The sequence below is a fragment of the Pithys albifrons genome, chromosome 10 (genome assembly GCF_047495875.1).
Source record: "Pithys albifrons albifrons isolate INPA30051 chromosome 10, PitAlb_v1, whole genome shotgun sequence".
Lineage (NCBI taxonomy): Eukaryota > Metazoa > Chordata > Aves > Passeriformes > Thamnophilidae > Pithys > Pithys albifrons.
Genome location: NC_092467.1, coordinates 5,250,885 through 5,270,262, shown reverse-complemented (window position 1 = coordinate 5,270,262; position 19,378 = coordinate 5,250,885). Strand labels below are relative to the sequence as shown.

General features: G+C 44.9%; 2 protein-coding genes across 7 annotated transcripts in view; both read right to left on the bottom strand.

The window, feature by feature from the left end:
* RABGAP1L (RAB GTPase activating protein 1 like) overlaps window positions 1-19,378 on the bottom strand; it is a 233,120-nt gene that overhangs the window by 147,854 nt on the left and 65,888 nt on the right. The window lies entirely within an intron of this gene.
* On the bottom strand, window positions 223-3,428 carry GPR52 (G protein-coupled receptor 52). Its single transcript, XM_071564989.1, has one exon. The coding sequence runs from the start codon at window positions 2,932-2,934 to the stop codon at window positions 1,849-1,851; it is 1,086 nt and encodes a 361-aa protein (XP_071421090.1). The 5' UTR covers window positions 2,935-3,428; the 3' UTR covers window positions 223-1,848.

Genomic DNA, 19,378 nt, shown 5'->3' with positions numbered 1-19,378 from the left:
ACAGCAACAGCTCAGCTCAGCTCGAGGAAAGTCTGAAGTCACGTCTGAACCTGCTCTGAAGACTCTGCACTCCCAGAAACCAGTACCTGAAAGCTTTAGACAGCAAGTGAGCAGCTCTGACGTCTGGATTTGAAATCCTTCACCCCAGTCCTAACCCAAAAGGATTTTCACAGAGAACAGAGTGTAAAACAGCAGGGAACTAAAGCCAAGGGTGGGTTTGATAGACATAATACTACTTTATTCCATTGTTTCAACTTTCTTACAGGTTTAAAAAAAACGTACAGGGGTTCAGAACCACCTCAACAGAACAAAGAGTACAGAATTAAGGGAGCTCTAGAGGCAAACCACAAGTGTGCACACGCGTGGTCAGCTTCCATTACAAAAAGTCATAGGCACAATCTTCACATATGCATTTTGGTGAAAGGAGGAATAATAGTGCAGTATTAAAAGGCACCAATAAATCAATAATTGGGCCCTTTTTAGAAGCCAATAACCATCTAAGAAAAAGACATTTGGCTCAAACTTATAATTGAAATATTGTATTGACTGGCATGCATCTGAACCCCTGGCAATTTGTTACACAAACCTAATGTGCACCCTTGCAAAATCAAGAAGATTTCATCAGTGGACCTGGAAGTCAGTTCAGTACAAAAGGAAATGCCAAAGCTCCTGGCCTGTGATTAACACTAAACTGCCTTGTTCACCTCCTCTGTCTAACAAACAGCTACTCAACAACGGCACAGAAGTGTTTCTCTTAAAGCAAGTGTAATTTTTTTAATCCTGTAGCATTGCCCTATTCCATGTGCTATGAAAACATTAGGCACGGACCACAATTTACACTTTCTCTTAAAAAAAAATACAGTATGTGCAAGCAAGGTTCACACAACAGCTTGACAGCTATGACAGTAAAGCAATTCAGACTTCCCCAAGACAGGGGTTGGTGAGTTTGGATTTTCTGAGCAGTGCTGCTCACTGCTCTGTGCCAGTTTCATCTCTGCATTAGGAGCATCTGTGGAGCCAGGAAGGAAAAGCTTCAGTACACTCTAAAGGGCACTGCCCCGACACCATGTGCTGCTTTAAGGGGCTCGAGAGAGCGACTGAGGAGTCACTGAGCACCGGCAGCTGCAGCGCTCACCAGGCAGGAAGGGCTGTGCTTTCTGCAGGAACAATGCCTGAAGCTCAGTTTACCTGCCCTCAGACCAGCCCTCCCGGATGGATGGAATCTAGGGATGCAAGCGTGGAGAAAGAGGGGGAATGACAGGGAGAGTTCCTGGGAAGGCTGCACCAAAACGTGCCAGGTTATCCCACAGCGTTGTGCCCAGGGCAGGGTTTATGCGTGGAGGGTTGTTTGTACAACTGAGTATTGTACAAGATGTGAGCAGAGACAGAGCTGATTATTAACCTGCAATATCTACTACAGTCCTCAGGTATATAATTTATGGATAGCTTACTGTGGTGTTGATTGCTTCCTCTTAAGTATATTGAGATTCAGAAGGCTACAGTATATTCTGACACAAAGAGAGTAGGACAGCTTGTCTACAAGGGGGGAAATATAAGGTAGTAACTAAGTTATTTATTTTATGAGGAACCTCCTCTGATAGTTACTTATGCCCTTTGGAAGATTTTTAGTTCTGACTTTCTTCATCCTCTCTGTGGAACTGCTCTCCTCACAATTCCTCCAGAGTTCAGTGACCCCTCCTTACAGCAGCATTTTCCTTTTCCACAATCCCTTTTAAACCCACTCTAACACCACGGCAAGCTGTTCAAGTAAACACTTCTCTCTGGCAAGTTTCCAGATACAGCAAATCGTACCAAAACCCGGTGTTTGATTACATGCACCAGTGTTCTTTAAATGGAGCAGGAATTGGCGCGTTTCCTCGGCTTAGGGTCCCGCACATCCCTGTCTTTTAAACACGTGCAGGATGAGCATATTGTCTCTGACAGTCTCCGCAGTCCCAGCCTGAACACGCTGTTGGACAGGCTGTAGATCACACAGTTGCAGAAACTATTGCTTATAGCAAGCCACGTCGTGAGGAAGGAGAGCGCTGGGTTTTCCAGCACCCTGGAGCTCTCCAGCAGGAAGTACATGATATAGGGGAGCCAGAGCACGTAGAAGACGCTGGTTATCCGGAACAGAACCATGGCATAGCGGCGGTCAGGGCTGTGCCCCGTCTCCCCAGCAGCATCCACCTCGTGGCTCGGGAAGCGAGCTCTGCGATCGTTTATCTCTTTGGTGTGCTGCCGGCAGATCTTAAAGATGTGGAAATAGGTGAAACAAATGACAAAGGCAGCGGGAGCGTAGAGTAAGCACACGATAAAGCCAGTGAAATAGGCATTAGTTAGCCAGGAGGTAGCACACCATTCAAAAATATCTCCATGGTAACCAGGTTTTCCCCAACCAAAGAAGGAAGGCAAGAAGATCAGACAAGAGTATATCCAGATGAGACTGATGCAGATTCTCAAGCGACAAGGTGTGACCAGTTGGTTATAGGAGAGAGGCTTGGTTATAGCGAGATAGCGATCCACACTGATGCAAGCAAGACAGGCCATAGAGACGCTTTTGAGCACAGAGATGATATATCCGAAAACTTGACAAGTCAAGGACTCGTGGACACCTGTCGGGTAGTGGAGCAGTGACAAAGTAGGAACCAAGCAGCTGACTCCAACAAAAAGATCAGCATAGGCCATGGTCTGAATAAAATAGCTGGTGGTGTAATGATGCAGGAGTGGAGCACAGTGGAAAACAAATATCACAGTTAAGTTACCCGCAATAATTAAAAACGTTAGCAAGACGATAACGACTGTCTCAAGGATACAGACGTCAACTGCATTGTAGTGACCAAATCCAAGAGGGCAGGAGAGGTGCTCAGATATGTTCATAAGACTACTGCTCATATTCAGAGTCCTCCATTCAATCCATCGGGACTGGTTCATGCTTTGTGCTCAGGGAACACTGCAATCTGAGCCTCAGCGAGCAGGTGACCTGCTGAACAGCAGCGAAACTCTGCTCCAGCTTCTCCCCATCTCTCTTTGCAGACACTGCCAGTGCTTACACGGGAGGGCATTACAGTCCCAGAGCTGTTGATGCCTCCTCAGCATCAGTGCATCACCTCTGGCACACCTTGGCTTTAAGGAAAGAAAGAAAGAAAAGAAAAACAAAAGCCAGAAAGAGAAAGGCCACTGATCAGCTCCTCCAGTGCTCTTGACCCATCTTTAGCAAACACAAGGCACTTCTAAAACAAACAGATACCAGAAATACAGGAATAAAAACCTCACAAAAGAGAGACATTCATTCAGGGAAGAAGGGGAGGGAAATATCTGACTGCTTATTTTCCTGAGAAAGTCCTTTACTTTGGAATATACTGGAGGGAGGGGGAGGAAGGGAAGGAGGAACCTCGGTACAGCTCAGGTTTCCTGGACCAGCAGTTACTGGAGATAATCTGTATAATGTCTCAGTTTAAATCACAGACTGACAGGAGACTAAAGGAAAAAGTTCATCCTCTAATGATGTCCTTTTTGGTTCCAGTCAGGAGATGGTACTCTGTCTCATCCATGCTATTCATTAGAAAGGTAAGGAAAACATTTTTGTCAAGGTTAATTCCAATAGACTCACCACTGTTTGGGTATGAATAATGAATTTTATTTGGAGGGAGACCGGCAGGGGTTGAGGCAGACTTGTCCTCTGACTCCCAAGAAAGAAAACATACATCTCACATACAATGAGGAAGATCATGTCTATTCATTTGAAAATTAAAATAATTTAAGGATAGAATTTGGAGATTTATGTCAATATTCACAGTTCCTTCAAACAGTTATAGTCCATTATTAATGCCAGAACCATAATTCAATGTCCCCACAGACAAAACAAATCCTCTTGAATTTAATTTCGGCAACAGCAATTTAAAATTATCATCTTTGGAAACGCTGCCATATCTGCTACAGTGGGTCAGTACCCAGGAGTTCATAGGTATAGCCATGATATTGCTCACCTCTGTAGCAAAACCTGAATCACTTCACAACCCCCCCCACAACGAGCTCAGAAACTTCCATCTGCATTCTGCTGGGAAGCTAATGAAATGCTGATTTGACTAGAAAAGCTGCCATTGTTTACTACTCCATTATTCTGTCATTCAGCTTCATCTTCTCAGGGGTTTAGGGTTTCTGTGTTTATTAGATGATCAACATAATAAATAGCTGCTCTAAAAGAAATGGTCTTCTAATTGCAGGACATTACCTTGTTCATTTTAGTCACAGTTACGGAGAGAGCAAATGTTAAAAGGAAGGATCTTCTGTGCTCAGTTCTAAGTAAATGCTTGATTAGTTCAGGAATCATTAGGCAGGTAATTAAACGTATACAATCTTGTTTTTTGAAAGGCCCCTAAAACGTTAAAACCATCTTTAATCCTAGAGTGCCTGAGACTAGAACACTGGCAGTGAAAATTAATGAATCCACACGAAATGATCTCCAAGGTCATTCAGATATTACGCTGGCATTTGCTTTAAGTCTCTTTAAAAGTACCGGCATCTCTTGTATATTTCTGATAGTCCTTGCCGTGTCTTCAGGAGGAATTTCAGACACCAGAAAAGCCCAGTGTTCAATCCTGTCGCAGCACTTTGAGAGAGAGCATTCTTTTCGGAGTTCATTTCCTGTCTGGCATCGCCACGCTGTAAAGTCCTTTTAGGTTTTACACCATCCCAGAATATTTCCGGCTATCCGCTCCCTTTGTCTATAAAATCAATGCTTGCTCCAGCTCCCTGCTATCGCGACAGAGCAGCGTTCTCACCTGGGCGCATCCCGTGCGGGGCACAGCTGTGTGTGTCGGTGTCGGTGTCAGCGCGGCGGGCGCTGCTGCCCGTGCGCTCCATCCGTCCATCCATCCGCGCCTGCACCTGGGCGCGCTGAGCTCCTCCTCCTGATGGTCCTCCTGCTCCTCCCGCCGCCGCAGCGGGGCTGCCGCTGCCCTCCTCCTGCTCGTCCTCCTCCTGCTCTTGCTCCCGCTCCTCCCGCACATCCAATGGCGCCTCCGCTGCCACCGGCGAGGAGGGACAGACAGACCCGACCGGCTCCGCTCCGTCTCCGGACAGCCCATCCCGGACAGCCACACCGACACACCGAATCATCCACATACAACCACTGACACCCCCGACTGAAACTGTTCACTCAAAGTTATTCCCTCGTTACCCAATTCTGTGCGCACCTTTTAAGCATCACCCACTTTCCAAAATACCTGCTGAGGCTCGACGGTAATTTTCTAGTCTTGCTTAAAAGACAAAATTACAGCCCCCCCTAATTACTTACTTCCCCTAATTAATTACTTCCATCCCTAACATAGATTATAAAACTCCTCTGCTCCTGGTATCAGCACTGTACCAGTCTCTAATTGCTTCACCATCAGTTTAAATACAACTACTTGTGAGTAACACATTATTTTCCAAACTTAACCCAATTAACTGAGCTCTCCACTCCTGCTAACAGATGCTGCTATTCCCTGATTAAAGACTCAGAACTTCTGTTTACTTCGTGCTTCCTAAAAATAAACCCAGTCACAGAAGTACAACCATCAAAGTTCTCTTACACAGACACGCTGTGCATCCTTAGACACTGAAACAGCAAATTTAGATACCAAAATACCAACCACAGAACAGCACTCTGGGCTATCGATCAGCAAAAGACGTGTCAGGCATGGGATTGGAGCCTTTAACCAACTAAGTCATTAGAAACCACAGTGATTTAAATTCTTTTAGTTCCAAGGCAAACCACAGGCAAAATTTTAATAAGCTGCTGCTGGGTTAACATCTTGTATTTCGAGTACTGCCTGGAGCGAATATTCAAGGCTGAATGACAAGTCTGTAGCACTGTGAGGCAGCACAAACTGCAGCAGTGTAAGAGTCGTTTGCAGTAAGGGCATGTGATCATTCCAAAGTCTCCTGTCAGAGGATTTAATAAAAATTAAACTTACTCCGATACCTCAAAATGGCAAATGGCTGAAACAACAGGCTTAATGACTAAATTTAGCCCCTGAGCACAGCTTTAAGCCCGAGCTATCCATACCAGGGGCAGAACAATAGGGAGCAATTTTTATTCCTCCTCTTCCCACTGCTGCTGTGGGGGAGGACAGAACAAACAATGGTGAGCACAGGCACGGCAGGAGCCAGCACTGCTCCCCCACCCTCCCTGGGCCGGCACCAGGGGCATGAAGCACCACAACACCTTCAAAGGGGCATCAGGAAGCCCCAAGGGCACGCCAGCCAAGCAAAGGTAAAGCCTGACACAAAGTGGACCACAGAACTACGTGCTCAGTGCATCCTGCTCCATCCATGCAGTTTGAGGGTTGGTAACTATAAAGCTCCCAATGTCACAGCGCCCACTGAGCCACCCTGTCCCCAGGTCAGCCCAGCTGGTGCCTGCTGTGTGTGCCCAGTGCCCAGCTCTGAGAACAAGCACCTGTGGCAGCCAAATACTTCAGGTCTGGCACAAGAAACCCAGGCTCTACAGAGCAGGTACAGGAAAACCAATGGCAACCTCTGCTGGCTGGTTCTAGACACAGGTAAAACACTTCCTTTGCAGAAATTACCACTGAAGGGCCCCAGTGACTCAAAGTGGGGAGGCTGGATCTCTCTGTGGGAACACAGGCAGGCGTCCTTCACCACCAAAAAGCCAGGCATGCTGCAAGCTGCCAGCGGCTTCATCACCTCAGCTACTCACTGCAAACTGCTCCAGGCTGACGGCACCAACTTGCACTGGCTTACGTAGACTGGGAGGCAAGTGAGAATTAAAGCACAAGTCAGCCAGTCCTGACGGAACTCTGCAATTACAGATGGAATTTTACAAGATGTGGCAATACCAGAATGTTGTATCGGAGGCGGCACGTTAAGAGCTCCATGGGAAAAGTTTAGATTTGTGTTTAGAGACACATTTGAGGCTCTGGAACAGTTTTAAACAAATGTGTTTCAGGATTTTTTTCATTTGCTTGTAAAGAGAAGGAAGTGAGAAAGCAAAAAGCTCTACTGAAGAATTTAATGGCTGTTGTGCATGGTGCACAAGTTCCATAGCTGGTTACGGCCAGCAGAAGGACTGAGCACTCCTCAAGCTGAGGAGAAGGAGCAATTCCACACCTTCTCTATAGATTACAACAGCTAGAAACAACACGAGTTGCCATCCAAAACAGAAGACTCACACCATCTGAGCCTGCTGAAAACAGAGGGGAAGTGGTAGGAGCATGAGCTTTGTGCATGTGAAGCGAGGCTGTGAAGGCAGCGGTGATGTGTGACCCTCAAAGGAAAGAGATAAAGCTCCTCTGACAGAAGAAGTCCATAGAGAGGGAGATTTAGAAGCTTCAAGCAAGAAAACAATCTATTAGTCATTCTATTTGGAAAGGAATAGCAATATTTGTTTCCTAAATCTTTTTTTGTAAGGCAACAGGACTGACGGAAGCACTCCCTGCAGAGCACAAAGCAGCATCTCAGTCACACCACTCATTCCTGGTCTGAAGCCTTTCTTTGTTACATTATTGCATGGTCACCTGGATTAAATGGACAACAACCATTTCTGTAAAACCTTTTTAAAAGCACTGATTATAGCAGGGAGGTGCAGCTGAGAGTGTGGGAGGAGAACACAGCAGTTATTTACTTAGATGCTGACCTGAATGACACGTTGATAAACATACCAGCTCCTCAGCTTCCTTTCTTCTGCCCAACTCTTTGTTTTCTTTCTTTAAGTATTACTTTCTTTTATCCACTTTCTTCTAAGCCTGTATAACAAAGGTGTTTCTTCAGTTTGCTTTATTTTTAATCTTAACTACCTCTGGCATTCACTTGTTCACGTATCTTATGGACAGCCTGGTTTTGCTCCTAATGCCTCCAGAATAATTCTGTCCTACAAAGCTTGCAGGTGTAGTGCAGCTGAAAGCAGGAGAGGAGGAAGAAAAATCAGCTGTTGCCTTAAAAATTGTGAGTGTGTACATGGCTGGGTTCTCTACACCAGATTAGTGTTTGAAGTTGCTCTATGAAGTCATACTGGTGCTGTATTTAAGAGAGAAATCGGTTCTATTTGTTCTCTGGAATATAAAGTCTCTTCCCCAAATCCACCCACTAGAGCTGTCAGTGTAACACCTGCCATGGAGAGCTCTGGCTTACACAGGGACTTTGACCTGAGTACAGGCAGATGATGAGATATATGAGAGGTGTATCTGTGTGTGTATATATATATATTTTTATATATATTTATATATACATACACACACACACATATACCCTTTATTTTTTTTCAGAACAATCTTAGCCTTCTCAAACCCTTTCTGTTGGAAGGCACCTCTGGGTATCACCTGGTCTAATGCCCTGCTCAAAGCAGGGCCACGTTCCAAGTCAGTCAATGCCAAATCCAGGCCCTGCTGCACTGGGTCCTGCCTCCAGCTGAGCTGTGGACAGCTCCAAGGATGGAGTTTGCCCAGCCTGCCTGAGCCCCTGTTCCCACAGCTGACCCCTCTCCCTGTGACTCCCACCATCAGCTCAGCATTTTCTTGGCTGTGCTTTGCCTTCATCCTCACCAACACCAAACACTTTTAGGCCAGTAATGAAAACCCACAAGTGTCAGTTCTGAAGGATACTACAGTCCGTTGTAGAAGTTTTCAAGCCATTAAGTATTTCTCCACCTGACAGTCTCATTGATCAGTTTAACTGATCAGTTTAACGATGGCAGATCAGCTCCCTTCCTTCTCCCTCCCACCCCATGACCCCGAGGAATGCCATGAACATTTGACAGTGCTCTGGCCCACGTACTCCTGAGCTGCAACCAAGATCAGGAGCTACCAGTGACTCTGCTGCATTTCTGAATTGCAGATGCTCTTGAGGAGCACTTGCCTCATGGATACAGGAAAGAATTCCCCCAAAGCTTGCACAGGTCTTTCCTGCATTAGGGCAAAACTGCATTTGGTGGCAGGAACAGAGCAGGTTGTGTAAGGTGGGGCTGAAGAAAGGGCTGGTGTAACTTGGAGTGGAGAGTGGGGGCAGCTCAGGAAAGAGACTGGAAGGGGACAGGAGCTTTCTAAAAGGGCAAGGGATGTGGAAGGGAGCTAATGAGCTCCTCTCCTTTTACCACTGCTCCAGCAGACTCAGGTTCAGCCTGTCCCTCCACTGGACTCCCCCCTCAGTCCTTTTCCCACACTGCCAAGATCAGTCAGTATCACAGAACTCTCAGGCAATTAGGATGCTGTGATGCAGAACAAGAAGAAATGGGCAAATAATATTTTTTTCATGTGGATCAGTAGAGAGATGGGCATTCACATCTGCAAATTTATTGTGCAGTCTTGTGTTGTTAAGCAACAATTACATTGAATACTTCTAAAGCTTGAAGCTTTTAAATTAGCTCCTAACATTATTCATGTATTTAATAAATATTAATCAAGGTTTTAGAGTAAATTGCTACTGTAATCCCCCTTTAAACATCACAGCCTGTGATCTCATGGACTGGATTTCACAGGATCACAGAATGGTTTGGGTTGGAAGGGACCTTAAAGACCATCCTGTTCCATCTCCCTGCCATAGGCAGGGATGCCACCCACAGATAAAGGCAAAGCAAAAAAAGCATGTTCTTTTCAGGAGGAGCTTCTCCCAAGATGATATTGATGCCCCTGTGACAAATGGCATCCACTTTATAAGCTCAATTCAGAGTGACAAATACCACCAAACTCCTGGGCCTCGAATCAATAGAAATAAAATTCGGTGCAATAAACTGTCAAGAAGTGAATTTACTTCAGGGAAATGCTGTGCAGCCTAATGAATGGTGATAATTACAATTTTTCAGGAACCAAACAGCATTTGCTTTAATCAAACAGCACTTAAGCCACAGAAGGACACTGTTCACTGCCTGCACAGGGTAAGAAATGCATCAGGAGCACAAGAGGAATGTCTGTGGATGGCATGAAAAGCAGAAAATTAAACATGTGCCCTCAGGCAGCCTCATGCATGTGCTACTGAAACCAAACCATCTGCTCTTACACTAGGAACAGGTTAAAAAGGAAAAGTGTACTGATAAAAGAACACAGACTTTACTACCCACCACTGCTCCCACCTCACAGGGGACAATTAGAATATTCACCTGTTAAATCACAGGACAAAAGACAGCAATTAAGAGAATGGTAAATGAAGAAACAGAGACAACAGTCCTCACAGGTCAGGTGGTATTATCCTTTTCTGAAGGAATCATTTCTCTATTTAAAAACTTAAAAGATTTTAGTACTGTTTTCATTACACTTTTTAGAGATATGTTTTGACATAGTGGTGCTTTTACTAATACTTTTGTCTATGTGAAGCCAGGAATTACATTTCATAGGTACTGGTATTCTACAAGTGTATCAAGTGGGCACCAAGGCAGTGCATGTTGCACAGGACTCCAGCTGGCTTGGCAGGAGCATAAGCTCAGTCTGTCTTAGCAGTAATTCCATTTCAGCAGGGCCAGAATAAGAAATTTTAAGGCCATTCAAAAAAAAGAACAACAATCCCAAACACTGTGATCACCTGCCTTGATTTTTCACACACTGAGAGCCAAAGAGTTCTCTGAAACTACAGCATGACCTTTTAAAAGGCAACCAATTTTGATTTAATGAGTTCAACTGATGAATAATTTATTGTAGCCTTAATTAGGAAGCCAACTGTAAGGGCTGTGCAAAAGCAACGACTCAGATACGAACACGAGGATCAAACCCACATACTCCTGTCTGTCTTCTGGGATCACAAGTTTGGATGCACCAAAGAATAAAGTTCCACTTCAAGCCAATTCTCCTTTCTAACTATTGTGACCCGGCAGCTGTTGTGTGCCACACTCAGGGACACAGGTCAGGACACGTCTGTAACTGTCTAGAACTCCCTGAAGGGAAGTTCTGGCCAGGTGGGGGTTGTTCTCTTCTCCCAGGCACTCAGCAATAGGACAAGGGGGCACGATGGGCTCAAGCTCTGCCAGGGGAAATTGAAGTTGGAGAGCAGAAAAAACTTCTTTATAGAGAGAGTGCTCAGGCATTGGAATGGGCTGCCCAGAGAGGGGGTGGATTCCCCATCCCTGGAGGTTTTTCAACTGGGCTTGGCCGTGGCACTGAGTGCCATGATCTGGTAAAGGGACTGGAGTTGGACCAAGGGTTGGACTCGATGATCTCAGAGGTCTTTTCCAACCCAATCCATTCTGTGATTCTGTGACAGACTGCAGAGCACTTCCCATGGCTGAGGCCCGTGTGAAACACTCACAGCACTCCCTGCACAGCTCCCAGCCCTGCCTGGATGGGCTGGCTGCAAACACGTGCCCAGTCACACCGACAGTTACTCTTTATTTGCGTACAGAACTGACACATTCCACCCTAAACTCTTCCTGGAATAGATGTTTAAAAATAGTGCTGCTTCCTCAGGGAGCCGGGAGGGGGCTCAGAAAGGCACTGAGCAGCCAGGGCCGGGCAGGAGATGCAGGCACAGCTCTCACTGCCGGGGGCAGATCCCTGCAGAGCTGAACTGTCAGCATTGTCTCCCTGCAGGACCCACTGGGGAGCAGGTGGGACCCACCCCAGTCGCAGCAAATCCAATTCCACTGTTCCTTGAGAACAATAAAGCTGAAAACAGCTGGCATTGATAGTGAACTTCAAAGACTATCTTTAAACCAAGTGTTACTCCGGATTACTATTCTACCACTTCGTGAAGAAATGGAGAAGAGGAACACAGAAGGGATATGGCAGGAAAACTATTTATAACCTGAAGGGTGGCACAATTTCTTTTTATGGATTTTAAGCTCAGCTTCATTTAGACCCAATCTTCCTCCCAGCTGGAAGTGCTGAAGAGGTACCACTTGTGTTCTCCTCCAGCATGGATCTGTGTCAGCACACACTCGCATCAATATCCATATACAAGGAAAGACAAGACAGGGAATGGCTCCCAATCAAGAGTGGTACAGAGGGAAATAACAGTGGAATGAGACTCCTGGCTAATTCACAGGCATGGAACCCACAGTGGGACATGTTTGGAAAAGGCCACTGAAAGCAAGAATTGCTGATTTTTCTTTCCCCCATCCCCACGTTAAAAACGGGCTAATTAAAATGTATAAAATCATCTCACATCTGATAACTGTGCTTCAATAACATTTAAATACATTCAACTTCCAATAACTAGCAAACTCTGTCTTAAATTACTTTGATTGTATTAGATAATGAGGACATTTATATTTATAGCTAGAAATTGGCACATGTAAAATGTTATGTGAGCCGAGAAATTATTTATTCTAGAAGAAATACCAAACCTGGCATTATTTGCCATCTCTTAGTAAAAAAGCTGAAATTAAACATCTACTTTATCAACACTAAAAATAGGTTCAATATAAAGACAGCATTTCTGAGATCTGCAAGTACTTTTGGAAAGGGCACCACTGGGGAATGGAGAAGTCAAGTCTACAGATGAAGTTCAAGTCCAACTTCTTTCACCAATATTAATGAACCTTTCCCCTCTAATCAAGTTTATGGCTTGTCAGCTAAATGTCAATCTCTCAATTCATGTATTTTAAAGACTATCACATAAAACTGCCCATAGCTCAGAGTATCAAGAGGCTGAACTCAACACTGCCTCTGACTCAGGGACCATACACTTTATTTATAGCCATTCCATATAATGAAATAAACACACTGGAAATTACCCTCTAACACTTAAGGGCTTTTAATACACCAACTACAACACATAAAAACAAAATCCCAACAGCAATTTCCTACAAAGGAAAGGCTTTACACAGTGATTTGCATTATTTTTCTGCCTAAGTTAAGAAAATAGTCAGTAGTCAAAAAAATGGCATAGAAATGGAATAAGGCTAGATTAAAAAAACCTTGTTTTTCAGCCCATGTTCTAACCCAAGTGCTCACAGGGAATGCACTTTGCTCTATTTCCTTCCCCCCCCCAAAGAAGGTTCTTCATAAAACAAAGCAAAAAAAAGTAGGGGAAAAATGGTTACATTCAAAAAGCTATATTTTATTGTTATGGCAACTGATGTGCTAAAAATATAGAAATAAAGTTGTTATGGCAACCAGAATTTTAAAGGCAGTCAGAAGTAGAATAATCAAACATTCTGCTGGCTTAAAATGTAATGTCTATGACTCAATTTTCAGAAAGAGCTTCAGAGACAAGTACAGGTTGGGGTTTTTTTGGATTCTGCTTGAGAGATCACAAATAGTACAATCCCAGAGAACTCTACAGAGCACTGGGGAGCAGAGCAAGGTGAGCAGAAAATCAGCCATTCCAAGGTCTCACGGCCAATAGGGAAGAAACATACACCTTATCCTACTTATCTGATCTCCTGGTGGCCTTACCCACATCCAGAAATGTATCAGCTCATTATTGAAACCACCAGCAAGAGGACACCATTTATGTCAGTCCCACAATGATCAAAAGACACCCTGGCACAGGTGCCCAGAGCAGCTGTGGCTGTCCCAGCCCTGGGAGTGCCCAAGGACAGGCTGGACAGGGCTTGGAGCACCCTGGGCTGGTGGGAGGTGTCCCTGCCCATGGCAGGGGTGGAATGGATGGCCTTTGAGGTCCCTCCCAACCCAAATCATTCTGTGATACTATAACTAAAATTAGGTACTGAAAAGCTAGGGAATACCAAGGTTCAGCTGCCTGAAGCAGCAGAGTTCTGCCCCTTGGTATGTATGGAATGACAAAGGTGACTGTATCTACAAGCTGATGGTATTTAAATCTCTGATACATTCCTGATGCTCATGACAAGGCTCCTGACTATGCAAGCACTTCCACGGCAGTCCCAGAGAACCTGCTGTCTCCCAGCACTTCTCAGATTGTCAAAATTGCCACTTCTATTAAAAATTACCACAAGTGTGTACACTGTGAAATGTTCCAAAGCCCATACTGAGACAAGCCTTAATTATTAGTAAGCAAAGTATTTAACAGATTCATCAGAGTTATGACTAGAAACAGTAGCTCAGCCTGGCAATATTTGCACTGGAACCTCCTCGGGAGCATGTGCTGGAATCCCTGTCAGGCTGAGATTTTAACACAGCACGTGCCTTGTGTTTTGGCTTCACTGCAGTGGAAATCGAGGCTCCCACCAGCATTGCTCACAGTCCTTCTCTGACCCACATGGGAAGTCTCCCAGCCCCCCAGAGCTTTCAGCATGCAGGGCTGGCATGGCCAAGATCACAGCTCAGAGTCAGGCTCTCAATCTACACTACAGGGCAAAGCAGCAGAGAAATTCCTCACTGACAAAAGTCAAAAGATGCACATGGGAAATTCAAACAACACACAAGGATGTGCAGCAAGCACAACACTGACAAGTTCAAGGACATTTCTGTAGTTTTGCTTCCCCAGCCTCAGTATTAATCCTTGAGGTGGATACACAGGTAACCCTTAACCACCATGTGAAGCCACAGGTACCTCTAGAAATGCAAATAATGTAGGTAAATAAGTTACCTTATGAATCTGTGGCCAGGTCAACAGCTTCTGCAAAGGGAACTCCATGCACAATACTCACTAGATTTGCATCAGTTGGATGAAACCTGGATATGGGAACATCAATACTTTCAATCAAAGTTTCAGAGGTATTTATATACACCTGAAGGGAAGTTGTGGCCAGGTGGGGGTTGGTCTCTTCTCCCAGGCACTCAGCAATAGGACAAGGGGGCACGATGGGCTCAAGCTCTGCCAGGGGAAATTGAAGCTGGAGAGCAGAAAAAACTTCTTTGCAGAGAGAGTGCTCAGGCATTGGAATGGGCTGCCCAGAGAGGGGGTGGATTCCCCATCCCTGGAGGTTTTTCAACTGAGATTGACCGTGGCACTGAGTGCCATGATCTGGTAAAGGGACTGGAGTTGGACCAAGGGTTGGACTTGATGATCTCAGAGGTCTTTTCCAACCCAATCCATTCTAGGATTCTATTTATTCTGCCCATGCCTGGGCTGAAGGAGCCACACTGAGTGTTTCCAAGGTTCACTGCTGACTCCACCAGGCACTGCAGACAGTCCAGAAGAGACACCCAGCCACTGCTGCTCTGAGCCTTCTATAAAATTAGTTTCCTCGTTGTGTAATACCCTTAAGTTAATCCAGTGCACGGCTGCCTGAAGTGAGTTCAAAACCAATGAGCAGCCACCCCAGTGTCCCTCCTGTGTGCAGCCACTGCTGGCCTTCACAGTAGCACTCCTGTCACATCAGGGCAGCCACTCTGCCCGAGCACACACACATATACAAAAGCATCCCAAAAGAATATTCATTCTAAAATTTGCAGGCACATTTTATCCCTAACAGGTGTTAATGTATCCTCAGCATTCCATTAAAGCAGGATTTGAGAGTCTTCACAGGAAGGCAAAGGAAATCCTGGACCAAAAAAGCCTTTCTGAAACTACCTTTACACATCCCAGAAGGAAAGGTGGCCTGGCTCCAAGAGGTTCCTCCCACTCCTTTGCCATGCAGGTGCCAAGGAGCACAAGCAGACTGCAGTGTTACACTGACCCCAGGCTGCCTCAGAACTGCCCTCACCTGCCCAGGCCCTGCTCCCACCTCACCCTCACAGGGAATATCTCCAAGAGGGAAATGGGGGGAAGGAAGTTCTCTAAACAAACCCCCACAAATTACTGTGATTGGCCCCAAAATTGCTAGGCAGGAGTATACAAAAGAGCTGCAACAGGCAGGAAAAGAATCCCCTTTAGGCAAGCCCACAGTCTGAAACCACAACTCCTGTTAAGGACAAGTGAGTTTTGCATTCAGGCTGTGTATTGTCCCTAAAAAAAAGGTTGTATTTTCAAACAGGATTGCTTTGCAGCCAAACCAGCCATAGGGAGACAGCTTTGTCATATTCAGGATATGATTAAAATACGGGAAGCTCCATATCATCAGTGTTCAGTTGTCAGCTTAAAAAACAACTGATGAAAACCCTCAACAAGTAAGAAATCTCAGCTGCCAAAATATTTGTGTGTGACCACAAAAACCAACATAAGTGATTATTAGAAAGAGTATAGATGCAGTAGCAGACTGCAATCCAGCTCTTTCTGGCTGGTTTACCTCAGCAGCTGCAAATTTGCTGGCAGATAAGAAGGAAAATTACTCTTAAATTGTATGAGCAGACTCATCGCTGCAAAGGGGAAAAAATCCTTAATGGATACAGGCTGTAAAGAAGCACTACAGGTGTCTCATCTCTTCTGAAGTGATTCCTCTAAAATCTACTTTAATCCTGGCTCAGCCCTTTGAAAGAATATCCTGAAGAGCACGTGGATAACCCTGTCATTTGGGGGGTTATCATAAAAGTCATGCAGAAAGGAAGGCAGCAAAAGGTACAAGAAATCACCTCTCTGTCAAACTGCAGTTTGGATTTAAGTGATGCACTCAGCACTTGTGTGTGATTGGGTTGTTCTTCCCAGGCAGCCCAAGCCCTGCTGGGTTTTGTTACTATTTCAGTTGTTCTGAACTGCTGCCCATTGCTGTGGTAAAAAGCACTTTAACCAAATGTAATCACCAGCACTGCATTTTAAGAGGCTTTGAACACCCATTCAAACTGGAACTCTCTGCAGAAATACAAGAAGCTGGATGTAAGGTATACTTTGGGATTCTTCATGTTTTAAGAAAAATGGAAACATTTTCAAGATGCCCCAGGACAGAGAACTGGGTTGTGAGCAGCTTTCATCTGGTGCAGCCTTCACTTCCTGCCCTGTGGGATAGAAGTGACAGCAGAAGTGACAAAGACTCAAATTCTGCAGAACAATTTAGTTCTTTCTGGAAAAAAATCTGGTTGTTCCCTGAAGTGGGACTGAGAGCTGGGTGTGACATGGGGTAAAGAAAGTTTCTGTGAATGTCTGTCACTTAATTAATATTAATACCACTGTAGCTTTTTATCTCTGCTTTACATAAAAGGACCCCGGGGCTCTCTGTCTAGTTCTCAGAGCATCAAACACTAACATAACCAACAATCAGAAAAAGGTGGTTTGCTCTCTCCAACACACATGTGAGAGCTCCAAACTCCAGCTCCAGCCCTGGAGTGCTGCAGCCTCCTGAGTAACAGTCCTGCAACCTGTGTCTGGGGGCAGAGCATGGTAAGGAAGAAGCAGGTTGGGAGGGAAGAGCAACACCAAGAGCAAGATGATTGTTTAAAATAGAATTATCCCTCAGGAGTCACAGCTAGGGCAGTGAGCACAGACAGAACCATTTGCTGCCAGGGACAGATCACACACACAGAATTCCATGAAGGCAACACACCCTGCAGAGAACTTCCAAAATGATCCTGTTTAACTCGGGGGTGTAGATACCATCATTTAAACCATTCTTACCAAGGCTGCTCTTCCAGCATCAGCACCATTATTGCTGCAGGGAAACTGAGCTCCTGTTAACACACCAACCTTCCAGTTACACTGGGATGCCTGTCCATGCCTTAGAATCACAGAATGGATTGGGCTGGAAAAGACCTCCAAGATCATGAAGTCCAACGCTTGATCCAACCCCACTGTGATCACCAGACCCTGGCACGGAGTGCCAGGGTCTGGTGATCACAGTGGGGTTGGATCAAGACATGGTGGATTCTCACTCAGTGCCACATCCATAGAATCAATTGGGTTGGAAAAGACCTCCGAGATCATCAAGTCCAACCCTTGGTCCAACTCCAGTCCATTTACCAGATCACAGCACCCAGTCCTCAGTTTAAAAACCACCAGGGATGGGGAATCCACCCCCTCTCTGGGCAGCCCATTCCAATGCCTGAGCACTCTCTCTGCAAAGAATTTGTTTCTGCTCTCCAACTTCAATTTCCCCTGGCAGAGCTTGAGCCCATCGTGCCCCCTTGTCCTATTGCTGAGTGCCTGGGAGAAGAGACCAACCCCCACCTGGCCAGAACTTCCCTCAAGGAATGTATCGTGGAATTTCAGAGGAGCTCTGAGTGCCACGAGCCAGCAGCTATTGCCACACTCCGAAGGAACAGCGAGGCACTGACACATCCCCACTGCTTCCCACTTAGCAAAACTCTTGTTATCTGCACCCATATTCTCACACCCCGAGTGTGGGAGACTGTTCTAACATCCTTCCTCCCAGTAACCACCATTTAAATCTACTCAGGCCATAGCACAGATCAGAGTTTGAAAGGATGGGCAGCTCTGCCCCCCTGTCTGCAGGGAACAGACCATAAATTCTCACAGACTCCAGAAGGGCACATGCAAACCTCACCTGCACTCCACCCTGCAGAATAAATATGTCAGTTTATGTGCCTTTCAGAGCAGGGAAGTCACACAGCACCCCAAGAGCCAGGAACTGTACTGAGAGTGTCATTTTGGTGTTATCCTAAGAGGTTATGGATGGAAAAGATACTGGAGGAAAACCCTTAACGCAGCAGAACTGTTTATAATTTTATGCAGGCCCTGAAAAACCAGTATAATTGGCATTATTTTCCACCTCAAATACCACACATAACATTAAAACTAAGGTAACATAAAAATAAAAATTACTAATGGATGTTCCTTTCCTTCCTTATGGAGCTGTCATTACATTGAAGAATTCCTTTGAAGATGAAGAGTGAGCATGAGATTTTCCCTAGAACTGAAACATTTTCTCCAGATGAGCTCTAAATGAATCAAAACTTGGCAAATTAAATTCACCTGAGGGACGTTTTATTCCTGAGTTTGTAAGAGTAATATTAACATTTAGTATGAAAGTAGGTACACCCTGGTACATTCATCATAAACTAAACCTTTTATCTGAAGTCTGAATTTAAATTAACCTATTTAAAGAATTAAAATTCTGTCAAATTCTGCTCTTCAGAGACAATAATTTTTCAGTGATTTCTAGAAAGTGTTCTCAGTTCACATACACTTCATTGTCCCACAGCATTGCAGCACCACTAAAATAATTCAAACAAGTAGGTGACTGGAACTGGCAGCACTAACAGCTCAGCTTATACCAAAAATGAGCCTCCCTACCATTCCAACCAACACAGGAACTGATTTTTCCCTGCAAACCACATTAAATTATAAAAATATCAATAATCCACTTGCCAGGAGTTGAATGAGCTCAGTTTAAGAGAAAGGTTAAGGAACAGTCATCCTATTCTTACCCTTTCAGAAAAGGTGGGGAGAAGTAAAACCTAAAAACTGCCTGTAGATACTGAATTTAAAAGAAACAGGTAACTGGGAAAGCTGCACATACATGTCTAAGTGATGATCTCCAGAATTATTATGCTTAATATCCAAGCATCTTATTCAAAAAGCAATAGAAGTTCTCTTTTCAGTCCACTGGAAAAAAAAATCCCATTTTTATTCCCATGATGATTGCTCCTTATGTAATAGGATCTTGCTAAGCAAACAGCTATGCCATCCTTGATATCCACTCTCTCTAAAAGGCAGGGGAGACCATTCCTAATCAGTAAAGAGAATAAATAAATTC

What these genes read in the sequence shown, in the direction of transcription:
- GPR52 (XM_071564989.1), bottom strand. Translation starts at nt 2,934, where the DNA reads ATGAACCAGTCCCGATGGATTGAATGGAGGACTCTGAATATGAGCAGT.